General features: G+C 35.4%; 2 protein-coding genes across 2 annotated transcripts in view; one reads left to right on the forward strand and one right to left on the reverse strand.

Annotated features, from left to right (window-relative positions):
• Positions 1 to 1944: 1944 nt before the first annotated feature.
• Positions 1945 to 27281, reverse strand: LOC138711134 (uncharacterized). Its single transcript, XM_069842481.1, has 3 exons — positions 26865 to 27281; positions 12853 to 13585; positions 1945 to 4338 (listed from the first exon to the last, which is right to left on the reverse strand). The coding sequence occupies exons 1-3, from the start codon at positions 26986 to 26988 to the stop codon at positions 4140 to 4142; spliced, it is 1056 nt and encodes a 351-aa protein (XP_069698582.1). The 5' UTR covers positions 26989 to 27281; the 3' UTR covers positions 1945 to 4139.
• The window catches only part of LOC138711130 (eukaryotic translation initiation factor 2-alpha kinase 1-like), a 50582-nt gene continuing 31230 nt past the window's right edge, over positions 8430 to 27781 (forward strand). Inside the window, exons 1-2 of the mRNA XM_069842477.1 lie at positions 8430 to 8659; positions 9106 to 9198. The gene's annotated coding sequence lies outside the window, so the exon portion shown is untranslated. The remainder of the gene's footprint in view (positions 8660 to 9105; positions 9199 to 27781) is intronic.

Consider the following 27781-nt stretch of genomic DNA (forward strand, 5'->3'; position numbering starts at 1 on the left):
GTTGAGTCCTTTGTAATGCCCTTTCTACAGGGTGTTAATGAACAACAACGAAATATTTTCACACAGTATAATAGGGATCCTAGACAAGCAACTTGAGGTATGGAACCCCAGGTCTACGGATTCAAATTTCCATGTTAGGGCATAAAATCTCCAAAAGGGTGTATTAAGTATGAGTGTATGTATAAGTGTAGTGTAGGGAATGGGTGAGGATGATGATAGTGAGGAAGGGAGAAGGGGAAACCCGGTGCCGGCATGTAGCCTACTCCTGTTGAATAGCACCAAGGGGGCTGCCAGGCTTAACGTCCTCATCCGACGGATGAATCACTATCCACAGAGACACATCCTTCTTTTCATATGCACTGCGGAGAGATTTGGCATTTAACTCAGGCATGTTTTGGTGCACAATCTGTGATTAGAAGTTGTGAACCACCATCTCTCCTAGTCCTGAGGTAAAAAATTTTACATGAAAATTTCTGACTCCGCCAGGAATCGAACCTGGGCCGGCTAGTCTGGAGGCATTAGACATTATAATACAATTTCCTTACTTTGTCTTAGTATTGGATATAAATTGCAGAATTTCTAAATTAATTAAAATATTGGCGAGGGGGTAGGGCCTTACAATTTTCTATTTGGGGCGGCTTTGCTTATATTCCCTGTATCCTGGGACGCAATTGAGGTGTACTTTATTATTCCTGAATAGAAACTGGCCACCCTACCCCATTATCTCCTGGCCTAGTTGCCTCATAAGTGGTGCTTTCTTGGTATCACTTGTGGGGTTCAGACCTGTCTTCGGACAGTTGACTAAACAACAACAACAACGTGTTTCTAGGGTAACTATGCACTTTTCAACCAGCCTGGAGTCCTTTGTGCGCTCTTAATGCACCAAGAACAGCCCAGCTGTCAGAAAAAATTAAATAATCATAGTCCAAAAACACAAATTTTCAGGAGAGACAAAAAACCATCTGGCATGGGTGCTGTTGACATTTCAAGTATGAAATTCATCATGCCATTTCTTAAGGTATTGTAGAAGCTTGGGAAAACTGAAGTACATTTATAACTTACACTGCTTCATAGAAATACATGTTTAAATGTAGGTAACTGGTTGTTTTAAGAAAAAATTCTCTGTTGGGCTAAAGTGTGTCTCTCCTTTAATCTTCTTTTTTCTTTATTATATCCTGTTTCTTCTCCTTTCGTTGCTTACATTTCTTCCATTGGGTTACTTCTGCGCCTAAAGATGATTCCATAACTAATACAACAATTCATGTGCTAAAGTATTTTTCTCTGAGGTGCTTTTGCCATGTACATGAGCAACAGTACTACCAATCTACTACAGTTTGAAATTGTTTGGATAAATGTTTCAAGATATGAATGGGATATTTGTAAATGCTACCATAGTCCTGGACAGTGACTGTTTTCATAAAAAAAAAAGTCTTTGGACTGGTTGTTTTATGAAAACCACTGAAAATTTTCACTCCTATAACATAGTACTATGGTGTTCCCCCTCCCCCCCCCCCCCCACTAACAACTAATTCAGTAGATAGCCACTACAATACCCTTACCACATGCTTAAGATCTCAAATTTGCATTTTTTGGACTGTGATTCATGTGGTGCGAAGACGAATCAAGGCGAATTCAATACGAAGTTTCCAAAGAGTAACCAAGAGAATGGTTATTGAAAATGGAAGAAAAATAAAAAAAAAAGGATGTTACAGCAGAAAAAAAGAATTTCAAGAATGTTAAAAAGGAGAGAAGCAGGATAATATTGAAGAGGGTGGGGAGGAAGGTGATGAATGAAAGAAAAAGGTTCACGAATAAGAAAAAGAAGAGGCAATAGGATAAAGGAGTAAGAAGAGTAAGTTCAAGAAACAGAAAAGGAGAGAAGTGGGCAGTAGATATGCAAGGAAGAGGATGCAAATTTTTTAATAATGATAAGCTTGGTAAACATAATGAGCAATTATTTTTATTCGAATTACTGAAAATAGAAAAGTACAGCATCAGGTATATACAACAATTACATTACAAAACGATTTATATAAAAATGTCGAAAAGTTTGTTTGGATAAGGTTATATGTAAAGTATAGATATGGCAAGGTGTCAGTTTCAACAAACTGTAACAATTATTACATTATAAAGCAGACTACCCATACAACAATCTCTTGCATATAAAATTTATATATAGAGAATATAATTAAAATTTAAAAAAAAAAAATTTAATTTAACACTACCTGCATTCCCATATAAAAATAATAATAAAATTTATGTAACAGTTATTCATTTATTTTAATATGAAACAACGAATTTTGTTCAATCTTTATTATATGAAAAGTACTGCAAGTTTGTCCTAAACACTATACTGAACAGCGTTAGAACAAACAATGGTGTTACCTAGCCGTGAAACACAGATGCAAATCAAGAATACTACTAGGGCAATATTTTTACATATATGTCTGAACAAAAAATATATTTTTTTTAAATAAATATACAGGACGGAAGTAATATAAATCTGCAGTTTTTAGAAGCTTATTCCTTGGATACAGCACAACAAAAACTTTTAATGCCATATTAGTCTCAAATGAATAATTTTCTGAGAAAAAATTATTTTCTCTAAATATTAATACTTTTTTACTCGATACATACTATTCGTACTATTTTCATTTTTACTGTTACCATCAGACATACTGATGAGGAATGATTTATCCCTTTACAGTTTTAAATAAAATGAACGGTTTTCTTGCAAATTAAATAAAAAGATTAACACATCGTTATTTCTTGCTATTAGGAAGTCTGGCAACCCTGCTGCAGTGACTAAGGGACGGAATGCTGCTATTCAGACCGAGTGTGTGTGTTTTCGTAGGTGAACTGATGATGCGCTGTTGCCAAACTATCCAGACTTTCAGCCTAATTTTTTTAATTTATCATGCACTTCATTACAAAACACATAATAGATCTTTTTTTATTTATTTTAATGTATTCTGTTGCCCCCTTCAATCTGCACAGTTATATCGCTTCCACCCTCTATAATTAGTTTTTATTATGATGTAATATATTTTTGCATAAGTTTTCTTTGACATTGTCTATTGCATGTAGGCCTACAATAAATGAAATATATATATACAAGGTGATTTAGGACCTCTGCAACAAACTCTGGGGATCGATAGATCTCGCAATGAGAATCATTTTTCGTAAAACAACCCATGTTCTCCGATGCCTCGTTTAGGAGCTAAGCAACATCGAAAAAAAAAGAGAGGGTTTAGTGACATTAACAATTATGAAATGAATTATTTTTCAAGTACGTTTACTGACAAGTTAGATGATCAAAGTGTCTACCCTGAACCTGATATGTCTCAAAATAAACAAAAATTAAGGGTGTGAAGTCGGGTGATCACACTGGCCACGCAATAGGTCCGGTTCTCCCTAGCCATTGCTCCCGTAGATGATGTTCAGATGTGCTCGTACAACCAGGCTGAAGTGCGTTGTGACGTTATGTTTAATCGCATGTCCACTCATATTGTGAAGTGTACATCCTCCATGAGCAACAGAAGTGTGTTTCGAAGAGCGCTCCATTCAAATGGAGCAGCAGAATGACAGGACACTTGTAACCTGTCCTGAAGGGTACATGAAGAAATAAATGAATAATATTTCATAATTAACAGTAAATGTCACTAAAACCTGTCTTTTTTTCGACATTGCGTAGCTATTACACGAGGCATCAGAGAACATTGTTTTACGAAAAATTATTCTCATTGCGAGATCTGTCGATTCCCAGAGTTTGTTGCAGAATTCCTGAATCACCCTGTATAAATATAAAATTCAATTTTAAATATTTATTCAAGCTATGAATCTTTGAATACATGTACTTACAAAAAAGAAACATTGCTGGGAGAAGTGTATATTGTCGGAGAAGTAGTATTTTAACCATTAGAAGTTCGTACTGCCATGGTAACAGCAACAGTCTAGTTACTTTTGGAATGCCTCACAAATACTACCAACACATGATTTTCACAGGCAGTTTACAACTCAAATATATATGAAACAATAACAAAACGTGTATGCTGTAATTGAATATTGCAGAAAGTACACTTTGCCAAATCTACTTGTTTTATAACAACGCATTCATTTCCATATCACTCCGTCTTCATTCATGCAGGAGGTTTCGGCGCTTTCAAGAAGCCAATCTTACGCAAGTAGCGGACTATAACAGGAACGGCTGCAAGCGTGATGCCTATTCTGACTGGAGCTAACATTTTATGTAGAGCATAAGCAACTACAAAATTGCTGGCTTCTGCTGCCACTTCACCTCCTCCTATATTGGACACAATTCCGGACAGATCTACACCACTGCAAACAGAATAGAACATAGCAATGAGCCAACAGGAATGGAAGAGCTAGAAAATGGCTATGCAGTACAGCTGTATATTGTATAGGAGAATACAGTACAGACACTCAAGAAGTGCCATTTGTATAAGTTTATCAACATAAGCTAGTGGCTCTGTAAAGAAAGTCATGTTAAGTGAAAGGTGTTACGATGTCAGCACTTGAACAGCATGCAAATATAAAATGTTGTCAAATGTTCGACAAAGCAGTAATCAAAACTTAAACAAATATGTGAGAAGAAAGAAGTACATCATACATTATGAAGCAATTTATACAGAGTGAACCTAAAGTTTACTAACTTTCAGTTGTTAGAGTACAATTAATTAAGGGGAAGGACCTACAGGAAATCTCTTTTCTCATATTATTTTAAGAATAGCCTCTATTTCCCTATCACAGTTAAAAAATGCAGTATTATTTAAAGAAAATTACCGGTATATATCTGGTCTCAAGAGTTATTTTTATTTTGCATTTTATGAACAGAAAGGAAAATTGCACTTCCATTTTTAACTTATTCTTTAATTTGCAATTTGATAATTTCCTCTTACAGAATTATTCATGTATAATGTGAGAATATGCTCGGAAAACTTTATTCAATTATCTCTATTATTGTCTAAGATATTGCACATTAAATGTTGTTGTTGTTTTCTAATGCCAGGCGTTTGACAATAAAGTCATTTGACCTCTTGCACTCCAATATTTTTCAAAGATATTATCATGACCAGCCACTGAAGCACAGATTTTGAGGTGTTCCGAATCCATTAAATGTTGAAAAACATAAAATAAACAAACTTCGGATATTCAACGGAGAAGTTTGAGCACAAGACTGGAGCGCAGTGGCTATTTAAAAATGGCGTGAAAGCAATTATTTTCTTCCTAACGAACTTGAAATTTCGCTCAAATGAAGTCAATACTAAAGTATTTTTAGGCTAAAATTTAAAAAATGTTAATTTTGACACATATTTGGTCATTCATGTTGGTCCTTCCCCATAGACAAAATGAGGCAGAAAATAATGAGGGTAGAAACAAACTCTCCACAAGAAAACTTGATTTTTATATTCTCATTTGAAAGGCATTTTCGATTTATTTTTTAATTTAAGGAACTAACATAAACATAATAATTTGCAACGAATCAAAATAATATGTAGATGTTACATTAAAAAAACAGGATGCGCAATTGCAATAATGTACCATATCCAAATTAGTGTAGATTTTATAATCCTTCTACTTGAATACAGGCTCTGAATCTGTCAGAGACTACCCAATCTTTGCAAACAATTATTTTTATGTCAGTTCCTTAAAGTAAGGAGATACGAAGCAAACAGCTTTCAAATAGGAGTATTAAAATCCTGTTACCTTGTGAACAATTATTGGTTTCTGACTACTGGTCTCCTACTTCATATTGTTTAGTTAAGTGCACCACTCGAAGTTTGTCAGCAGACTTTCGATTCACCCTGTATATTATTTTCAGATATTATTTGTTGTTACATTCTTACAGATCTTTTCCTTATTGAAGTTTCCCGATACCCACTGCCAGGTTTTTCTATCTGCTCATTCCTAAATAATCAACCATTGCTTTGAACTGCATTTGGAACAGTTTTCAAGGATAAATTAGAAATGCTTTCATGCCATAGATTATAGAAGACTACTATGCATCCTCAGATTGATGTTATCTATATGACAATCGGAAAAGTACATCATGCCACACTGTTTTCGGTAGAAGGGAACTGGGACAATCCCGAGAAAAATCCTCGGGAACATTGGTTTTATCCACTACAAATAGGCTTATGACTCTGTCATCACCGGGATTTGAACCGAGGTCTGCAGTCACTGTAAACTAGCACTCTGTCAATTGAGTTATCAAGTGGGTCCACATAACCAGTTTTCTAGTTTTACAGGCTGAAAATGTGTTCTTCAGGTTTCTTTTACTGTTACTATTTTGTGTCCGTGTACATAGGTAACTTAATTTAAGTGTAATGAATAAAATTATTTTACAGGAAGCAATGGCATATTATAAATACCATTTCAAATCCATTTGTACATCTCATTACGATCGAAACATTACATCATTAAGAATGAGAGAGGTCACACTAAAGGTTAGTTTTCTACCACACATATTATTAAAAATACAAGTGAGCCCTTGCACAACATCTATGTAATGAAATTGATAATTTCGTGAACGTGTTAGCATGCATTCTTGCCATGCAGTGGTACAGAGTTATTTATATAGTATTCAGTGACAATTTATTAATCTATGTGCGTGATTGTGTCAACAATATTAGCTTACATGAATTGTGTTAGTGACAGTAGTAACTAAGTATCAAAGAAAGTCAGTTATAAAAACATTGAAAATACCATGGTGGGAATAGGGGAACAGATTCTCTTCTTGAGCATAGGAAATTATCACTGTTGCACTTAAAAATGGGAGCTTCCCCCCCCCAGTGAGACACTGTGGCCGCACTAGAATAAGTGAGTGAAGAAATAATAATAAACCAAACTGATAATTGATCAAGAAGACAAAAATAAACTGGCTGGGCCACTGGCTGAGAAGAAACTGCCTATTGAAAAATGCAATAGTGCACTGAAAGGAATGGTGAACGGAAAAAAATTTCAGGGCAGAAGAAGATATCAGATGATAGACAACATTAAGATATGTGAATCGTATGTGGAGACTAAGAGGAAGGCGGAAAATAGGGAAGATTTGAGAATGCTGTGTTTGCAATGAAGGATGTATCCTTGAGTAGAAAACTAATTATTATTATTATGTTGCTGTCATTGTAATCTCTCAACGTAGCTTAGGCCTACTTTTGTACAACTACAATTATTCAGTCTTATGTCAGAAACATGTCAGTGCGTTTTTTTAATAAACAGAGTTCAGTATTAGCCTACATAGGTAAGTTACTGATGACAGACAACATTTTCATATGTGCAACTTTCTTTAAATAATTTTATGCATCGAAAGTTTGAGTTTCAAAAATCAAATATTAATGTGCAATAATTTGAAGTAAACCTTTTCGATACTAGGATTAAAAAAAGGAAAGAACCATCCCCTCTTCTTGTGGGAAAATAATGGAGCTCACACCTCTCCAGATTGTAATATTTAAAATATTTGCTCATAATTTAAGTGGGCTTGTTGCACCCTCACTCTTGTGGTCAACATGTCACAAGATTAACATAAAACAAGAGGCACATCCACTGTCTCTGTAAGTGACAAGAATCTCCACGTTCCTGCCCACCAACTAATCTAATAGAAATTCAAATGTAATTAAATATAGGAAAGTAATTAAAATTATAAATTTGGGAATAGAACCCGTATACACTAGATTTATAACTCAGTAAAATGCCGCGACACGACATAAAACATTTTCATCCAGATGGGAAATAATGCATTAAGTTAAATTACTTATCAGGACTGCCCATGTGGAAGGAGGGGGATATCACTCAAGTCGGATGTCACCTGGCAATTTTTTTTTACTTTTTTTAGGAGAGAAAAAAAGTTTCAGTGCTATATTTAAATTTATTTTAGAATTTCAACATTCTTTAAGATATTGGCGAGGAGTGAGGGCTCCTACAAAAATATTTGTGGGGAGGGGGGGGGCAGGCAATTCTTATAGGCGGCCCTGCACTCATGTGCAGTATCGGTACAGTAGTGCTAGTGTCTTGTAATTACTAATTCTCGATTTATCCATGAGTGAAAGGTTTATCAAAATGGCTTAAATTTTTTCTAAGAATCTATCACCCTCAGCTATGGGGATTACCCGTGAGATATTTTGGATCCAAAGGTAAATTAATAAACTGAAGGGACAGATAATGAAGTTAAGAATATGGGATATTTGTATTGGAGGACTACAGCCCGAAATAAAAAAATATAGAAGCGAAGATACAATATCGGTATTTAATACCGACTACGAATTGTTGCGTCTTGCTCTGATTGTGGCGAAGTTATATGAATGAGGGAAAAACTAACGATGAAGGGATTTTTTGCCTTTTCGCGTGAATGGCAGCACTGGCTGCGTTAATCAATTAAACATAACCTCAAAGTTTCGTTATGTGTGTTTTATACTGAATGATAGCTTAGAGCTCTATTATGTGATTTGAATTGAGTATTACAATGTGTATACTTGCTTTCAGTTTTCGAAACTGCTAAAGGCAACAGATTGTCACAGTCAGTCGAGACTGTTGTCATCCCACATAGTGGCGCGTAATTCGAATCTTTTCAGAATCTTGAGATTATCAATAGAACTATATTAAACTACGAGATTGAAACTTTGGTCTCGGATAATATCAGGTAATAATTTCATGGAACACAAATTGCTTCTGCTACACAACACACTTTGTTTGTTAATAATAAGTATATGTGTATAATCATATATTATCCATTAATAATACTGTAAATGAACTAGCACAAAAGTCAATAATGACCGAATAAATTGCATCGTCTTAATTTCGGTTTGATAATGTTACCTCAACGGCTGACGGGTACATTCGGTTGTTAAAGTAGGCTTTCAGATGGCAATGTGTGCAACTGTGCATATCACAACATAATTATGTAGATTTTATTCGGGTTTACAGTGGACCTTTATTGCTTAGATCTTTTCATGGAAGCCATGCGCAGTAAATCTTTTGTAAACGTGTATAGTTGAGCCAAGCTTGGGCTTTCCACTACTAGGCTATGTCTTCAGTGTGTTTATATTTCTGGGTGAATTGTACAGCTATATGTTTCCTCTCTTTCAGTAAGGCTACTGGGATGCTCTGATGCCACTTATGAAGAATGTTTCTCTTCTCTGTTTGTAATGTACACGACGCTGTTTTCTGTGTACTACTTTGGTAAGTGGGAAACGCGTTTTAGATACAACTGACTTTGACTTATTCCAGTTTCTGTATTTTTTTTTTTTTTGCCCAAGTATAATTTATTACCTCAAATTAATTGGATTCCAAAACTCACTCCTGAGACTATTTAAATTTGAAGAATGCCATTGCTATGAATAATGATGGTTTTTGGAGAATTTAAATGCTGAAGGCCTATGACTTTTGACTGCAGTTGCTGTTCTCTCTTGAATATAAATTGAGGGTAAAACTGTAGCCTGTCATGACGGCCTTTTTTATTTTTATTCTTAAAAAATGACCATATTTCATGGTTTTTCAGAAACGAAAATGACGGAAAACATACATTTCTAAAACTTAATGAAATATTATAAACACTAAATTTAAAAAAATTGCTAAAAATATTAAATTTCTACGAAAAAAAAAAAAATATATATATATAACTTAGTTTTCAGAAATGTAACACAATTATACTTCTATTTGTGTACTTATCCACCAAAAATAATATATGTAAGACATACCAAATGCCTGAACAAACCAAACCTGACCTGTCACTGATTCTCGACCTTACAAAAACCCTCTTTTTCTTGAGGTTCTTCTTCGTCTTCTGAATTTGATGGCTTTTCTTTTAGCACCATTAATTTCCATTCCATTGAAAATTGCGTCCACACCTGTGGAGTAACGGTCAGCGCATCTGGCCGCGAAACCAGGTGCCCCGGGTTCGAATCCCGGTCGGGGCAAGTTACCTGGTTGAAATTTTTTTCGGGGTTTTTCCTCAACCCAATACGAGCAAATGCTGGGTAACTTTCGGTACTGGACCCCAGACTCATTTCACCAGCATTATCATCTTCATTTCATTCAGATGCTAAATAACCTAGATATTGATACAGCGTCGTAAAATAACCCAATAAAAAATAAATTGACAACTGCCCATGTTTGACACTGCTGAATGCTAGTTCTAGGCTTAAGTCTTAAACCACATCAGTAGTTTTGTGTTATTACACGAATGATGTCATTTGTCATTAGATTGAGCAGGAGAGACCTGTCCTTGGAGCACACTTCTTACTTGTGTTATGAGTATAGTTGATAGCCCATCAGCAACTGTTACATAGTTCGCTTTCAGAACTCGATTTCATCATTTCTAGAACGTGATTTGCATCTCTTAGTAAACCTCTAGTTTGTGGATAACACATACAGCGGCACAGCTATTCGAGCCAGGGTGGTGTCGACTTTAACGACAGCTTGCAGTGTGAAATTTTCTAATGTAAATCCGAATTGATTGACTAGAATTACTTCTCTTATTAGTTCCTTCAACTCTTTTCATTTTGAATTTGGAGATAAGTTTGAAGAGATTGCATTCTAGCATTACATCTCTATAAGCAATGGGATCATCCTTCCTCTCCTCTTTGTACATTAATATTAGGCTTACTGTTGAGTGTCCTCATTATTCTTAAGTTGATTTTCCTTGAGAGCATTTGTTGTGTGATAGGGTTAAAAGTTTTTTAATGTCCTGTTTTTTTCTTTTTTTTAGTTAATCATTTAATGACGTTCCATCCACTAGGTTATTTAGTGTTGACGGAATTGGTTACAGAGAGATGAGGCCGAACATATAATGTATGTAAGGGTTAGATCCATGACGGGCTGAGACACGTAAAAATAAAGTGAATATTTTAGTGAACTTGAATGCTTTGAAAATAGTCGAATCTCTGTAATGAACATTGAAATAGGCCATTTTGAATCTTGCGTACACTACTTTTAACACTTGAATATAATTAATTGATTAACTAAACTATTTCCAACTAAAGATTGAAGTAGACGCAAACAAAACCAAAATGTATTATTCCGCAATCGCAAGCTAGTTACCAAAGCAGCCACCAGGGTGCATTATTTTCAGCAAATGAGCAGGCAGGGCAGCCACCGTCTGATATATTGCAGACATTTTCACACATTCATTGAACTAACCAGTAAAATGCTCACAGAGGGTTAATATTTATTATTTCTCTACTGGGAATAGTGGACTTTCTTTTTCTGTAGATTCGTGATTAAATGTTATTCTTTGAAGAGTGGAGAATTTCTTTAATTATACAGAAATTTATTTGAGATTGGCAACCTTGCATCTCGCACTGTGTTATACCAGCTGTGCTGATGTGCTCTGTGAAGCTGCAAGTCACCTTGGGAGGGATTTAATGCCTATTACGCATGCGCGTTGCCATAATACACGTTACAATGATTTAACATGCAATGTCTGAGACTACTGATATAAACATGTTGTTTAAATCGTAAGAAAGTGTTCTTATAAGCATATTTAATTCACTCGTATTCCATGTATATTATACATTTTATTATTTAAGAAGGAACTATTTTAATGTGAGGAAAAAGATGACAAGCATGAGTTTGGAGGCCTTGTGCGTCCAGTAGCCAATCAGGAACCATTAAGCCACGTGCATTTATTTACATCTACTTCAATCTTTAGCTGGAAAGAGAGTAGTGGACTTACTCGTGTTAATTTGTAAGATTTGTCCGGCTTACAGCTGTTTCAGTGCTTCACGCACCATCCTCAGAGCCTGATAGTGGACACGAGTAAGTCCACTAGTTAATCAATTAATTATTGAAATAGGCTTTCCATTTCCAATACTGTTTCAACACTCAGGCAGTTGAACAAATGATTCTATAGAATCGTCGAGATGAAACTGGAAATGAGTTCAACATTAACTGTGGTTCAGCATTTCTCAAACATTCGTGATTCAATGAATTTTCGAAAAATCTAAAAAAATCTGTGTCAACTGGGTCCTATGGGAACTGAAGCCTTTTGAGGCTGAAGGTGAATTCGTTTCTGATTCATTTGATTGCCTTTGATGAAACATGGGTATTATTATGAACCAGCTCTAAGTGGGGAAAAAAAATAAAGAAAAGAAAAAGTCTAAGAAAACAGTAATTTTGGTCTATTTAGTACCTAAAAGCGAAACAAAAAGTAGCTACAGTTACTTTAGCCATTTCGAGATTTGAAACCGAAAGTGCAGTCCAAGAAGTTTGAGAAGTTTTCGAAAGGTGTGATTCTGTTTTAAAATGCTATCAGCCTTCAGACTAACATTTTTTAGATTCACAGCTCTTGGGCTATCTACCTAACAGTACCGATTTAGGACAAAGTGATTTCCACCATCTTCATCTCTTATGAGAAGAACATGGGAAGACAGAAGCTTCAGATGAGAAGGTCATTGATGCAACACGAGAGAGAGAGAGAGAGAAAAGAGGGCCCCACATTTTAACTCTATGGGGATTATTCCTGTGTTCGTCCATGGTCTGGAATTTAGGTTAAGTTTAGATTTAAGACCTCCCCTGGCACCACATTATCATAATCATCCTATCACATCATCGGGGTAATGTAACTCCGCCTTCCAGGCGCCCCAACCTCAGAAGTGGGTTACAATTAAGCCATGGCCAGGAGAGAAGACCAGAAATGTCGAAAAGACAACCTGGTGGCATTGGATTAAAAAAAAAAAAAAATGTTAACTCTATATTTTTTAAAGGGTTTGACTTCTTAAATGTCCCTTCATTTCTTCACTTACCCTTGTATAACTAGTCTTCCAACGTGGAAGCCACAAATTCCTACAACACAGATGTGTTACAGAATTGCTAAATAAGAACTGTGATACATACCTGGTCACTGCCAAGTAGAATCCCCCTAGCGATATTAGCGAGATACCAATATGGAAAACAATCACCGTGGCGCCATATTCTTTAACTGCACGTTTGAGTTTATCTGTGCGTGACAAGTTACTATTGTCTGTGTTAGTACTGTAAGGAAAGTTAATATGCGTCAAGACTGGCCTCGTCCTCAAGCAAGACATGTTTTGTAGAGGCCACTTATTTGCACCCATCTGCAAGCAGTTCCCAATGCAAAATGATTTCGCTGACAACCTTGTCCTATCCAAAGTACCTGGATTGTCACCTCCAGCTGACTTCAACGCCTGGTAGTGCGTGTTGTGCATATCCCTAGAGATGTACTTGTGGCCTTGGCCCCACTGCCCACCCGGCATATTAAGGTACGTGGCTCTACCTTCCTTCGAGAAGGGTTCTGGCACCATGGTCTGCATAACGGAGCTCAGGCTCACGGTGCCCCTGCAGTCGTAACTTGCTACGTGCAAGTCGAGGGGATACGATTGTTGGTTATAGTCTCTAGCACATCCGTACAAAAAGTTTCCGGGAGTCTTCGAGAGTATCACTGGGCCAGAGATGTCCCGCTCACGCTGCGGGGAGAATACTGCCATTTCGGCTGCGTTGATTTCCTCTATGTTGTCCGGCAAAGGAAGAGGCTGAATGGCTGAATACTGCTTTACTGAAGACAAGTGCAATTCCTGTGACTGGCAAGATACGTCCATCTGCTTATCACCTAAAAACAGAGAAATGTATTATCGCCCTGTTCATTATGTTAACATGCAGCTCACTTTGTGATACTGTAAAAAATTAGCCATATTAAAATGCACTCGCTTCTTAAACAATGATTCTAAGCTTTCTTAACCTGAGAGAAGGTGCATATGCGTTATAACATGAGCAGGCGCATGTGGTCTAAAAGACGGCGCTACTGAAAATATGTTATTAAGCTGAGCTTATGATATTGCTTGAGCATTTTGTCTCGTGATATTATTTTTATTTTATACACTAGCCGTACCCGTGCATTCCACTGCACTTGCTAGAAATAAATATAAAGTAATTACATAATTAAAATAGTCATTTGTTTTAATTTCATTATAGCCATCGTCCTCATTCCTGCAATAACTCCCGTTAGCCATGAATAACTCCTATGTGACATATTTATCGATGTTCAGTTTTTCGCTCTATTAAATAACGTAAATAGTGATACAGCAAATAATAAAATCTCCCATATGTAATTGTATTTCTTTCTTTCGAAAATGTAAGAATTTACGATCTCCTATGTACCACTGCCATAGAATGAATAAATGTGTTTTTTCTTCCTACTGAAAAATTTTATATTTTGCACATAGGGGTTATTGAAGGAACAACGATGCTATAATCTGAGGCGGCGGTGAAAATGTATTGTATTGTTATTTTAAAACTCTTGTATATCCTTAAATATCAGTCTATCAAAGTTTTGCATAGCTAGATTAAAACTTATCGGAAATCATTTTTTAAGAAACTTTTTTTATGTAACATTTTTCATGAAAATCAATAATAAGGGGGATATTTCGATTTATTTAAATCAAGCCCCCTTATAACCCCCCCCCCTTTTAAATAAAGTATTTTGAATGCCATGTAGCCTAAAATCTAAGTTACAACGAACTTAATTTATATTCCAATTTTCATATAAATTGGTTCGGCCATTATAGCGTGAAAAGATAACAGACATCCAGACAACAAAAATTTCAAAAAAGCGATTTTCGTTTTCAGGATGGTTAGTTATACATGTTAACACCAATTATTTTTGGAAAAGCAAAAATTACCAGAAACATTTCGGTTACAGATTTATTATTAGTATAGATTACAAGATTTTTAATAATACAACCTTGGAACATTTTATAACATTTTCGCATTACATTTTTTTTTTTTTCTGTTTCAGAAGTTAATTACAGTATTTATTTTTTTCTTTAATGCTATAATCTAAATTGCAACACAATGGTTGAATTAAATCTCTAATACAAATGAGGAAAATATCATAGTGCTTTTTTTTTTTTAAATAAATAACACAACAAGAAAAATTCTGAAGAAATGAATATTACAATATTATGTAGAAAATATGAAATAATATGTTTTACATTAGGGAAATAATGTTAACAGAACTAATAAAGTTACACAAATAATATATCAATATTTTATGAATAATACAGAATTGTTCTTCATATAAAATGCAAAACAGAATAGTAAACTGTTATTTATATAATGTCAGGATTGTCCGAAAACACAGAAAGAAGGAGCACTAATTATAAGTGCACAGCTGTGAGTGTTGCAAGAACACAAAATGTCAACAATGCTCTAATTAAGGTTATGATGGAGTGGGGAAGTCACATCATCACAATGTTGTCAGTTTAGTGCAATGCGCACCTTGTAAAAGTGCCAGGATGGATTCTATTGGTCTTCAGGTTCTTCCTTATTTCCTTTCATTATTGGATCGTGACTATGCACGGATCAGGCCTGCAGAACTGTACCTCTTCAGAGCGACTGCTTTCCTCCCCTTTCTTACCCCACCCACCTTTTCTACCTGTGCGGTCACGGCGTTCTAGTTATGCTCGGCTGCATCAACATTCATTCTCGGGGTAGAAGTCGATCATCCCCAATACAAGTGGGGTGAGGCTGAAGTCATAGTTCCCCTACTTTGCGAGTTCTGCAGGCCTGACATGGATGAATATTCATCCATATCCAGTGGTGTAGCATGAAATTTTGAACAGGGGAAGATAACTCAAGTTGTCTTTCATGCAATTTGAGAAAACGTATTACAAAAATACAGTCTTAAAATAAATAGTAGTCAATTTCAAGTCAGCAGTCGAAGATTGTTTGGAACATCGTAAGTAACACCAATAAGGCATGACCTCAAATGATACGTAGTAAAATATGATTTCACGGTTTACACATATCTGTTAACAAATAGACACTTATAGGTACAGTATAACATTAGCTCACTCCCTGTCATACTTAGAGAAATCACAATATTAGTATCATTACGTAAGTATGCGTCTGTCTTTTGGTTGTGTCCTTCATTGACAGCAAGGGAGTCGGTCATTTCTTTTTAAATCACACTTTTGTTCGTAAGTCAGTCTTGATAATACAATTGTCCTAAAAAATTCAAGTAAATTAGTGTCAGGAACTGTTATTTCGCTCATTATTTATTATATCAGCCACAATGCACACTAACACTTCAACTGAACAGAACTGACGAAAAGGGATAACTCGGAAACTACTTATTTTAAATGTTAAAGCTAGCTTCTTGCGAGCCTTGCGACTAGGGTAGTTTAGTTAGAAAGGGATGGAAAATCTGCGGTTTGGATTACACAGAAGAAACCAGTCTGCTTGGAAGCTGGTGTGTGCAGGCTTCTTGTTTACTGCTGCATCACAAATCATCCTAAGCTGCCGCATCACAATATTTAACGCGTTTTTTTTTTATTTTAGTTGGTTATTTAACGACGCTGTATCAACTACTAGGTTATTTAGCGTCGATGAGATTGGTGATAGTGAGATGATATTTGGCGAGATGAGGCCGAGGATTCGCCATAGATTACCTTGCATTCACATTACGGGTGGGGAAAACCTCGGAAAAAACCCAACCAGATAATCAGCCCAAGCGGGGATCGAACCCACGCCCGAACGCAACTTCAGACCGGCAGGCAAGCGCCTTTTTTTTTAATGCGTAAATATAAATTCTATTAAAATTAATAAATAATTTTCTCCATGAACTGCAGGTTTATTATGAAATTATTATTAACTGGGGAAGCTAAGCTTTTTAGCTTACATTGATGCTACGCCACTGTCCATATCAATGCCACATACCTATTCTCCGACTTTCTGCCCTGCAACCAGCTAGATTAAGAGTGACCAACTCGGTAACCAGCCAGGCTCCATCTTGTACGTATCCTTACTCATTTTTTAAATAAACAACTACATTCTTTTTAATTCCGATAACCTTTTTTGAGACAATGAGTCTAATACTTGGAGGCCTTTAGGGAGAGGGTTTAATTCTAATTCCCTACCCCATCAATACGCCATTGCTTTTACTGAATAACGCATGGCTTAACTTGAGATCTGAAAACGTTGTGTACTCTTTCTGTGTATAAGAAAACAGTTCCATAGTTACTACTTAAGATTATAATATGGAAAATATTTAAAAATATAGACGAAATTATAGAAGTGACTGCATTCCAGTGTTAACAGACACAGTGCCACAAGAGTTGATTTGTGGGAATACGTGTATAGTAAACAAGCGATAAAACCAATGGAATTGTAAACAACATCTAAATACCGATTTATGACTTTTTGATATCTGTATTTTTCATATTTTATGCTCCACATCATCTATGTGTGCTGATTGCAGTGTACACAACAACTAATGTGTGAAGCTTCAGCATTGCGGGAAAGCCATGGTTGTGGGTTCAAATCCTACTTAGAGCATAGATCTTTGTTGTCAACGTGACAACATTTATTGTCTTTGCTGGAGATCAGACATTGTGCTGAATATATGTTATAAGAGTCCTGTCTCATATTCGTTCAACATTAGGTCGAAAAAGTTAAAAAATTAGCTAAACATAAAGTTTCGACAAGGGTAGAAAAGGATATGAAAAGCACACACACAATATACAGCAAAGATTCCGAACTTCTGTCAGAGACAGTAGCGTACGCAAGGGGTTACCAGGTTTGAACCTCCCCCTTGAACTTTTTTTTTTAAATTCAATATTTAGATTTGAATACTTTGTTATCCATAATCGTTTTCCCTTCTTTAATTTTTCACTGTTAGACTAACAAAATCTATATCGTCATATGACATAGTCTTCCTACCCCTCCTTCAATATAATTCCTTTGCTTGGTGCTGCGGCACGTTCGAATTATAACAATGCTATCTTTATTATAGAGAGACCTGCCGCCTAGTACCGACCTTGTAATAAAATGAAGCTGACACAACATGAAATTTAACTTGTGAAACATATTGAAAAAGTTGTTCTGACAGTTCTGCATTGCATATGTTAAATATTGTGCATTGTCGATTTTAAACTCACTTTAAGAGCACTATTCACCCATTCGTTAGTTTGAGTTCTAACTTTATTGTGAAATGTTTGTTTAACATTTTGTGCATTTGACAGTTCATATTTTTAATAATATTGATAATAGACAAAATTTAAAATACCAATAATGTAAATTGTAAACAATTTTAATAACCCCCCCCCCCCGGACAAAATTCTGCATACGCCACTGGTCAGAGCCACCGGTATAGCTCAAACAGTAGTGATTTCAATTGGTCATTCAAGACTTTTTGCTCGGGCGTGGATTCGAATCCTGGTTTACATTGTTCTTTATTCTCCAAGATTTTTTTCAACTGAGTGGCCCAGCTTTTTGCCAGTGAATGTAGCTCCATTCAACACCATATGTTATACTTTTCGGTTACATAATGCTAAGTGCAATGTAATGCTGGTGTAAGGCAAGTACCATATAATTTCAATGTCGAATTCTCAGATTCAATTCATAGTTGATACAGCGTCATTAAATAACCAATCAGATTTTTAAAAAAACTCCTGGCAGGGGTGAATAAAAAAGTGAGGGACCATTATATCATCATCAGGTAGCTAACCAGCGATGTATGCAATGGCCACCCTACCCCATTATCTTCTGGCTTAGTGCCCCGAAAGTGGTGTTATTCTAAGTGATTGTCTGTAAAATATGTGAACTCAATATATGATTCATTCTATTTATTAAAGTCTTAAATCATATTTCAGTTGTAAAAAATATGTAAAATCTTGTAAAATTTTGACTTGTTCCACATCTTAAATCTTCATTGCTAATGTAAGCTCTATGAAATATAATAAATGAAATGAAATCATGTGTGGGGAGGAAAGAAAGGCAGGGGGCATTGTGAGTTGCATTTCATTGCGACAGTTGACCCTCTTGGTATGAGGAATCTCTCTCCAAATTATTTGGAGGAGCCAGGTCCCTCAATATTATTGGAAGGAACAACGCTTCTGACTATGTAAGTTGAGGGGGCAGAAAGTGTCTTGGCTCCCCAAAGTCGACGCCTATGACTGTTAGCATAGCAAGCAATTTACTATTCAAAATGGTTTCTCACTATTACAGATTGCGATGTCATTCATTCGTAACTCCCACTCCAGAATTTAAATCATTTTGCTATATGACCTCGCATTTATGACTCAGATCACGTATGAGCTGAGAATATCTTATCACTTTGCACTTAGGGATCAAATTAATCTTTTAAAAGACGAACCATAAGTGCTATACATTTATTCTAATGGGACAGCGATATCAGAAATGACAGCCAATGTCAGATAAAACTGCCCCGCAAAATGAGCAACAAACACAGTAATTACCGGGATGTGTCATAGAGGGATGGGTGATGGGCCAGAGATTACAGCGTGAAAATAAATAGTATAGTTCAACATGACGTCACTTATTTCGTGAGCTCCCACATGTACATGGGCTTAGGACGAATAATAATAATAAAATTTCAACCCTTACTCTCTAGGGCCCATGTGAAATCACAGCAGTCAAAACAAGATATATTTACATGTAAATGATGTATCTCCTCATCTCCAGAAGTAGGCTACTGTGACATGAAAAGTTGTTTCTTTTGGTTCATTTTGATTAATTTCTGTTAATTTTGGTTTGTTCAGGTTTGTTTTAATTTGCTCAGCTTAGCAATACCGGTATTATTTTCTTTTGTTTAGGTTAGTTTCAGTTTCTTTAGATTAGTTTCGCTTTGCTTAAGGGTACTGGGTAGAGCTATTAACAGCATTTTCGCGTATAAATATATAAAATATTTATTTCCTTTGTTTCTATCAAACACAGACTAATGTCCTTTGCATCGTGTGATAAACGAATGTTGGTCAGTTGTGAGCTGGCCACAGAAACAAATGATCTTTCATTGTTTTAATATAGGCATGGCAGAAAAAAATAGTATAGAAAAAAATATGTATTTTTTTTTTGTTCTAAATTCATTAACCATTTACTCAGAAACTACTCAAGATAAAGGGCTGAAATTTTGTATGCTAATGTAAACTATATAGTTATTCAAAATGAATGGACTACTATTTTAAAATAATTAATTCAAGTAGTGAAAATGTGGAGAGACATGTCGTAAGACAAAATAAATGTATGGGGATTTGTCACATTCTGCTTGTGCAGTTGAAAAAACCTACTATTTTTATTCTACTTATTTTCTCAAATAATACGTTTTTGACAAGGGGGGGGGGGAGTTTGAAAATCGTGAGATTAAAACTTTTTGTAATGGGTATTCCTAACTGCTGACAATCGCAAATTTTCTTTTTTCAATAGACTTTTTTTCTGCCATGCCTATATTAAAACAATGAAAGATAATTCTTTCTGTGGCCACAGCTCACAACTCATCAATATTAAATTGTTCATCACACAGTGCAAAGAACATTAGTCTGTGTTCCATGGAAGTAGAGGAAAAAAATATTTTATATATCTATATGCGAAAAGACTGTAAACAGCACTACCTAATATCCTTAAATTGGTTTTTGTTCAGATAGTTTTCGTTTGCTGATTATCTGTTTAATTTCAGTTTTCTTCAGGTATGTCTGTTTCCTTAATTACAGCAGTTTGGTTTGTTCAAATCAGTTTTGTTTTAATTTTACTTTATGTAAACGTTAGTTTTGTCTCCTTTAGATTAGTAATGGTTTGTTATTAGGGTTGCCAGGTTTTCAAATTGGAAATAAGGGAAATTTTGGAAATTATTTCCCAAAATTGTCCCAGCAGAGCATTATCGACATATTTTACCTTTAAGAGGATGTTTCGGAAACAGAAGTTTCGTCACAGAAGCTTCAAGCTTGCTGACATAAAAAAGAAAGAAAGAATTCAAAGAAAAAAAAAGTGGAAATATCGATTGTGATTCAGAAACAATAGGCTTTAAATAATTCAGAAATTTTAGCGAGAGGTAATAAATAAATAAATAAAATTTTATTAACTATGGGAGAAAACATTATCAAATACAGGGAGTTCCTATGCAGGCTTAATGGCAGTAGTGTGAAGTGCCTGTCCTGAGAAAGCTTAGAGGTAAAGAGTAGAGTGAGACCGGTTTATGTAGGGAAGCATGCACGGACTTGTCCATATGCCGGCATACAACCGCTCACTGCCCAACAACAGATTTTGTTAGGTAGAGGTTGGAGTGGAACCGATCTGCATAAAAACTCTCTGTATATCACTTCCCTACATTGGAGAGCAAGACAGTTAATGACTTTATTGCCAAGAATTCAGTATTAGTCAACAACAACAACAACAACAACATTATCAAATACATGAGACGAGAGACGGAAAAAAAGGGGGTAAAATATGAGAGACTTGGCAAACCTATTTGTTATGATTAATTTTTACTTCTTCAGACTACTTCTAGTCCCTTTAGGCTAGTTTTGGTTTAAGTTTCTATCTACAAGAGTAGCAGTCTGAATGTGGGCTTAGCACAGAACCCTGTCACGATACAGAAAGTGGTTGATGAGGAGGTCAACATAAATATTACTCTTAGGCGTTGATATCATTTCACCTTCGAGTACATTCAGCTAGATAAGTCTGTTGTTTGTACTTTGCCCTATAATGTTGTTTAACACTCCATCAACATTTAATTACCCCATTTAATTTTATTCGCCTTTTGAATTATCAAAATCGCATTAATGATAATTTTATCATAAACATTATAGCCTCTGGTTTATCAACAGATAATTCAGTCAGTCATTAGGTCTAAGCCCTGATAATATGTAGTACATTAAAAAAAATTTTTCTTCACTCCTGTTTTCACATAAATTACATTTTTCTGATAATATAGTCATTAACAGAGATCAGAAATAAGGATGATAGTCTTGCAATTATTTTGAATCATCCTGAACTAATTCAACATGAAAATTTCTGATCTAGAAGATCACAATGTTGCACTATAAAATCCCTATAATTAGGCCTACGTGAAACATTTATGCTGTTTGTGATTGTTACTGTGAACATGGTTGGAATACTTTTTGAAGCGCGATCCATTTTTGGACGAGACTTCTGTTCGTGAGCTCCCACTACTGTACTGGTTTTTGATCCCATTCTAAAAATACAGTAAAATCGCAAACATTATCATTTTACTGAAAACCAAAAAAAACTACTTTTTCTGGAAGAAACTCAAAAACAATTATGACAGTCAGAGATGGATACAGGTACAGAAATCCGTTCTTAGACAGTTACGTCAACTAGCTGAAATTCCAAAAAATATTAAAGAAAAATTCATTGAAATATGTACCTACAGATGAAATGTTGACACTACACTTTTTTCACTGAGCACAGACCAGTTTTGGATCAAAAGAAGCTCTTAAATTTTATATAGCATTTAAAACCCTGTATTAGGCTATGCAAAATAAGTTTCTAGTCTGTGATTGCCATCAAAACGAAAGCGAGAAATATCCTAGAAGTTGAAAATGTTATCAGTGTGTGTATGGAATACAGAATCAAGATTTCAGAAGCTAGTTTCTGAAAAACATGCGAATTCATCGCATTAGGTAATTACTTTTTACTTCACAACTACTGAAACATATTTTTTTTATGTTTGATGTTGTTAACACTTCAAAATATAAATTAAATGTACGTTAATAAGGGGTTTTTTGTTTTATGCTGTAAATCATCTCACGACTCCCCCCCCCCCCCCCCAGATTTACTTTGGGCACCGCTGGTTTAAGGAGTTTGGGATTTGAAATAAAATGTAGATATTCTTTTCATTTCTGTCTTTATATTTCCCACCTTCTCATTAACTACTTCATAATACGTTCCCATATTCCATGAGGCCTAGTCTTGAGACAACAATGCAATAGTAGAAGCGATTCACACACCAATATGAGTTGTTTGAAATTGTAATTCGTAATAATGATAATAAGTGGGAGACATTGGATTTACAGGAACTAAGGGCTAACAATGCCACCGAATATATTAGAGTTGATGTGGAGGGTTTTCTGGACCTGATTCACAAGTTTCCGAATTCTAACTGTAGGTAAATGAGTCAGTCACATGAATCTTATAAACCGTACCCAGACGTGTAACAAATGATTAAAACCGTTAACATTATTCTTCGAACTGCTGACTAAACATAACAAACGTTATCAAAATAAAATACAGACAGTATATTGCCTACGGTTTTGACCCTCAATCATCACTTACACGTCGTGTGATTTAGAAGACACATATTGCAGTCCATATCACCCACTAACCTATTGTTAGATTTCGGTGACTTGTGAATTCGGCCTAGAAACCCTCCCAAGTGACACCACATCCACCCCAGTATACTTGGTGACATTCTTGGTTCTTAGTGCCTATGAAGCCAATGTATACTGTACGTCAATACAGAGAATTTAATTCATTTGGAAATTAATACCACACTTAGGTTATACTTCAGAATTAGATCATGTTAAATTCACTATTTCTGCCTTCATACTCCCCGCATTTATTACCCCCATTTGTGTACGAATAACAATGAATTCATTATGACATCATATCCAATTTTGTTTCCATTTTATGTTTTATCATGGCTACCTGGGTTCTAAACGTGCTTTGTTTTAAGCACATCGTAATTTCAGTCATCCAAGGTCTACTGTAATTTATGACGTCATCGTTTCACAGAAAGTGTGACCAGATTCCTCGAATATCAAGTGTATACACTTCACGTTAAAAATAAGAGTGTAGGAAGTTCACACATGTGTACTTTGTCATACATACCAGTACGTTCCACAACAATTAATTTCCTTTCTCATGTATGGTGCAAAGAATATTACTTTATACAGTGTGTTTCAAAAGTCGGGCCTATTTTCTGCTGCAGCTAAGTGGAAATGTTTTTCGAAAAACGCTCGGACACGTCAAACAGTATATTTTAAGAGATACTTTTTCACAAAAATAAACCATTCTTGATATCATTGTTGTATGAGTTGTGATGTCATCGGAAACATTTTCAAATGACACCCCGTATTTATAAATTATTTATACCGGTACATAATCACCAGCACAAAAAGTGAAACACTTAATTTTTTTAAGGTATTCATAAAAATGACTAAGATGTTTGCGAATAGAAAACAGTTGAATTGTGAATACCATATATAAATTATGGGGATGCCGGACACCTAGACCAAAAAGGGGGCCCAGTTTTTTTTTATGGGACATATGGTATATAACAATTCAACTGTTTTCTATTCGCAAACATAGTCATTTGTATGAATATCTTAAAAAAAACTGTTTCACTTTTTGTGCCGTGATTGTATGTATAAACCTACTGTAATAATTTATGTGTTATTTTTATGATATGAAACTCAGCATCCAAAAGTGGTCAGTAATACAACACATAAGTTGCAATGTATTTATTTCACTTTCAATCATATTCACAATCGTTACAAATAAGAATCAATTTCGAATCATATTCACAATCCTTAGGTCTATACTTAAATAAGAACCAATTCGTTAAAAATCTAAATATCACAGTAACATAAACGTTTGAAGAAATTACAGGGCTCCTATGAAACTCCTATCACTTTCTTTTTACGGTACTTTCCCGGCTGCAAGAAATCGATTTTGAAATTTTTCCGTAAGCTTAATATGCGTTTTCGGCATTTCTGGTATCGAAAGAGTGATTATAATAATGTCGTGTGTCTGTCTGTCTTGTATTAAGCGATTTCTCCTACTTAAACTATTGGGCGGATTTTGTTTATATGCAGTATCTACTAGCCAATTTGCCTAGGAAACATGTACATGAAATATTATTTTTGGAAAACATTTGTGCGGTTTTATCTTTTGTGTTATATATGATAAGCTGACAAGTTAAACAGTGAAGTCTGTGTCAACAAACAAACGTTTGAGAAAATGTACTATTATTATTATTATTATTATTATTATTATTATATCAAATTATTTATCATTTTCATGAATTTAGCATGCTTTGCTACCTCCTTCAGCCAGAAATAGATACTGGGGAACGTCTTATGGTTAAAAGATTACCGGTACCTAGTCGCAAATCCATTTGTTACCTATCAGTGAACCACTAAAATGACTCCTCACACTTACCAATAAACATACAAAAGTTATAACTCTGTCATACAAAAATATCACAGACGTGAATAAAACTACCGTACTAAGCATTTATGTGAATACGTCAAAATATTACTACGTTGCTTTTATGGAATAAAATGGTTTCAGTAGTTGAATGCTGTTACGGTACACATTCACATGGAAGACAACTATTTTTGAGAGCGGTGTGCATGTACAGCGGAAAAGGTTGTTTTCTTGCTCGAAATGATGTAGATGCGTTACATTTTATAACTATCTAATACCGTAAAATGGCGTGAATTATGCGAATGGATGTTTTTGTGAGGGGTCCCCCAGCAGTGGTTTTTTAAAAGAAATGTTTATTACTACACAAATCGGCACCGAAATTACCGGAATAATAATAATAATAATAATAATAATAATAATAATAATAATAATAATAATAATAATAATAATACGGTATTATTATTATTATTATTATTATTATTATTATTATTATTATTATTATTATTATTATTATTATTATAGGAAACTCATTAAATTGTAGATCTGAACTATAGGCCTACATATAACCGTTATTTAAAAATCGAGTGACTAGCGAGCTTATTAACAATAATTTTTTTAACCAAGTTATTTAATGATGCTGTATCAACTACTAGTTTATTTAGCGTCGACGGGATTGTTGATAGCGAAATGGTATTTGGCGAGATGAGGCCGAGGATTCGCCACAGATTACCTGACACTCGCCTTACGGTTGGGGAAAACCTCGGGAAAAACCCCAGCCATGTAATCAGTCCAAGCGGGGATCGAACCCGCGCTCGAGCGCAATTCCGGATCGGCAAGCACCTTAGTCGACTGAGTTACGCCGGTGCCTCATTAACAACAATGGTCAGGGTTGCCAACATCGTGAGTTAAGAGAGTTTAATTTTTTAACACCGGTGATTCTGGCATATTCAGCCGTGCCGAGCGATGTCAAGAAGACAGCTCGCAGGAGAACGCCACAACAACAATGGATGTTACTTCTAAATAATTCTACTATAATTGTTTATATTACGGTACTTTTACTTTGTAACTGTATCAAGAACCGAGCGAATTGGCTCACACGGTAGCGTTTGAAACTCGCATTCGGGAGGTCCCGGGTTTAAACATCGTGGCCGACCAATCTGACTGGAGTTTTTCATGATTCCCTCGGTCACAATGTCAAGGAAATTTATTTGCCATGATTCATCACCGCCTCAATCACCAATATCATAGACATTAATCAAAATCTATTATCAGTTACATGAACGCAAGCCAATAGAAACAGGAATTCAACAATAGTAACAACCAACGGTCTACTGGCATATACAGATCCTAAAACACGCGATATGACCACAGGTTTTAAAGGGAGAACGACAGTAGGGGAAGTTATCCCCACCCTCGCCGCTGAGAACCTCGCTCGCTGCACACGGCGTTCTCTATTTTGCGATTTTTCCAAAAGTATCAAGTAACTTATACAATGTAAACTTTCATGAACATTACGATATTGTTTTCAATATTCTGCTGTATATTTTATTATTGCACAAATTGTGTATGACCATACACTAAAAAAAATCCGGTCCCCAGTAATTAAGAATAGGACACTGTTGTTTTAAACCTTACACATTATATGCATTTTAATATTGACCTTCATATACTGGATCTGGATCACCTTGGTTGAAACTAGGGAACGAGTTTAACTCTGAAGGATTTTTTTTTACCTCTTATTAGCGTACCCTAATTTCATTTTCGTTATTTTCAACTGATACTAAATAAAAATTTGATATCAGATTCCCATTCGACGATAAATTATACTAGTGTTTATATTTTACAGTAGTTGTACATTCAAAAGAGGACGAATATTAAAACTAGGCTATAATATATCATTAAAAATGTATTCTTACCGCTATATTTACCTGGTAAATTATTAGTGAATACGCTGTACTGAGCGCAAGGATACTTAGAATGCTTAGGACCCTTAGGGGCCTTAGGACACTTCATCATCTGGCTTCTCACAATCCACTGCAGTTGCATTGCCATGTTCGAAGTAATTTTGCTGATATGTCAAGTGCCTGTGAAAAGAAAGTACTCTACCCGCACAGCTCTTGCCAAATTGACACTTAAAACCTGTACGCGTATATTCTTCTAGCACAAACGCTTCACACCGAATAGTACTGACAGTGTCTCTCCTAGGTCATTTATATAAACTGCTGGCAATTTTCTTATAGTGCCAGATGACACTTCCCTATCGGCAATATAACACACGTCACACACAATCAAGGACTATTTCCCCCCTCCAACCGTCTCTCCCCAATCTCACACTTCATGCTCACTTATCACATAAATAGTGTTCAGTGTAGCCAACAGAGGAATATGAAATACCACTATGTAGCAGCAAAATAAAACGTTTGACAGTCTTTTCTGAGTAGGAATAATATCATTACACAGTATATGAGGTACTAATACTGTATACGAAATGCATAAAAATTAAACGGATAATTTTGTGGTTTCACAATTTTTCTCGTAAAATAAATTACTACCTGCGAAAGAAAGTTGGAAGGTAATGAAATGGCTGCTGCAGGTTATTTTCTCAAGAAAGTCAACAATATCATTGATCTCTTTTTGATATTCTTAGAGCTGTTACCAAAATTTGGGGGGAGGGCTCCGTTCCCTGTTTCTCTTATACTTTTCATGTCATTTTCGGTCTGGATCTTTCTGAAGGCGAAGGATCTGATCAGGGGTGTTTTTTACATCCGAGCTGTGGACTTCAGACAAGAGTACAAGTGCTGCGAAAGCTACAAGCTGTATCAAAATTATACATCACGATTTTTCA

This window comes from Periplaneta americana, chromosome 12 (assembly GCF_040183065.1).
Source record: "Periplaneta americana isolate PAMFEO1 chromosome 12, P.americana_PAMFEO1_priV1, whole genome shotgun sequence".
In the NCBI taxonomy this organism is placed as follows: domain Eukaryota; kingdom Metazoa; phylum Arthropoda; class Insecta; order Blattodea; family Blattidae; genus Periplaneta; species Periplaneta americana.

Bases quoted from the DNA above. Each gene is read 5' to 3' on its own strand.
- LOC138711134 (XM_069842481.1), bottom strand. From the start codon at position 26,988: ATGGCAATGCAACTGCAGTGGATTGTGAGAAGCCAGATGATGAAGTGT. The intron at 13,586-26,864 runs GTAAATATAGCG...CTCTGTTTTTAG, and splicing joins ATTCACTAATAATTTACCAG to GTGATAAGCAGATGGACGTA. The intron at 4,339-12,852 runs GTATGTATCACA...TTCTGTTTGCAG, and splicing joins TTCTACTTGGCAGTGACCAG to TGGTGTAGATCTGTCCGGAA.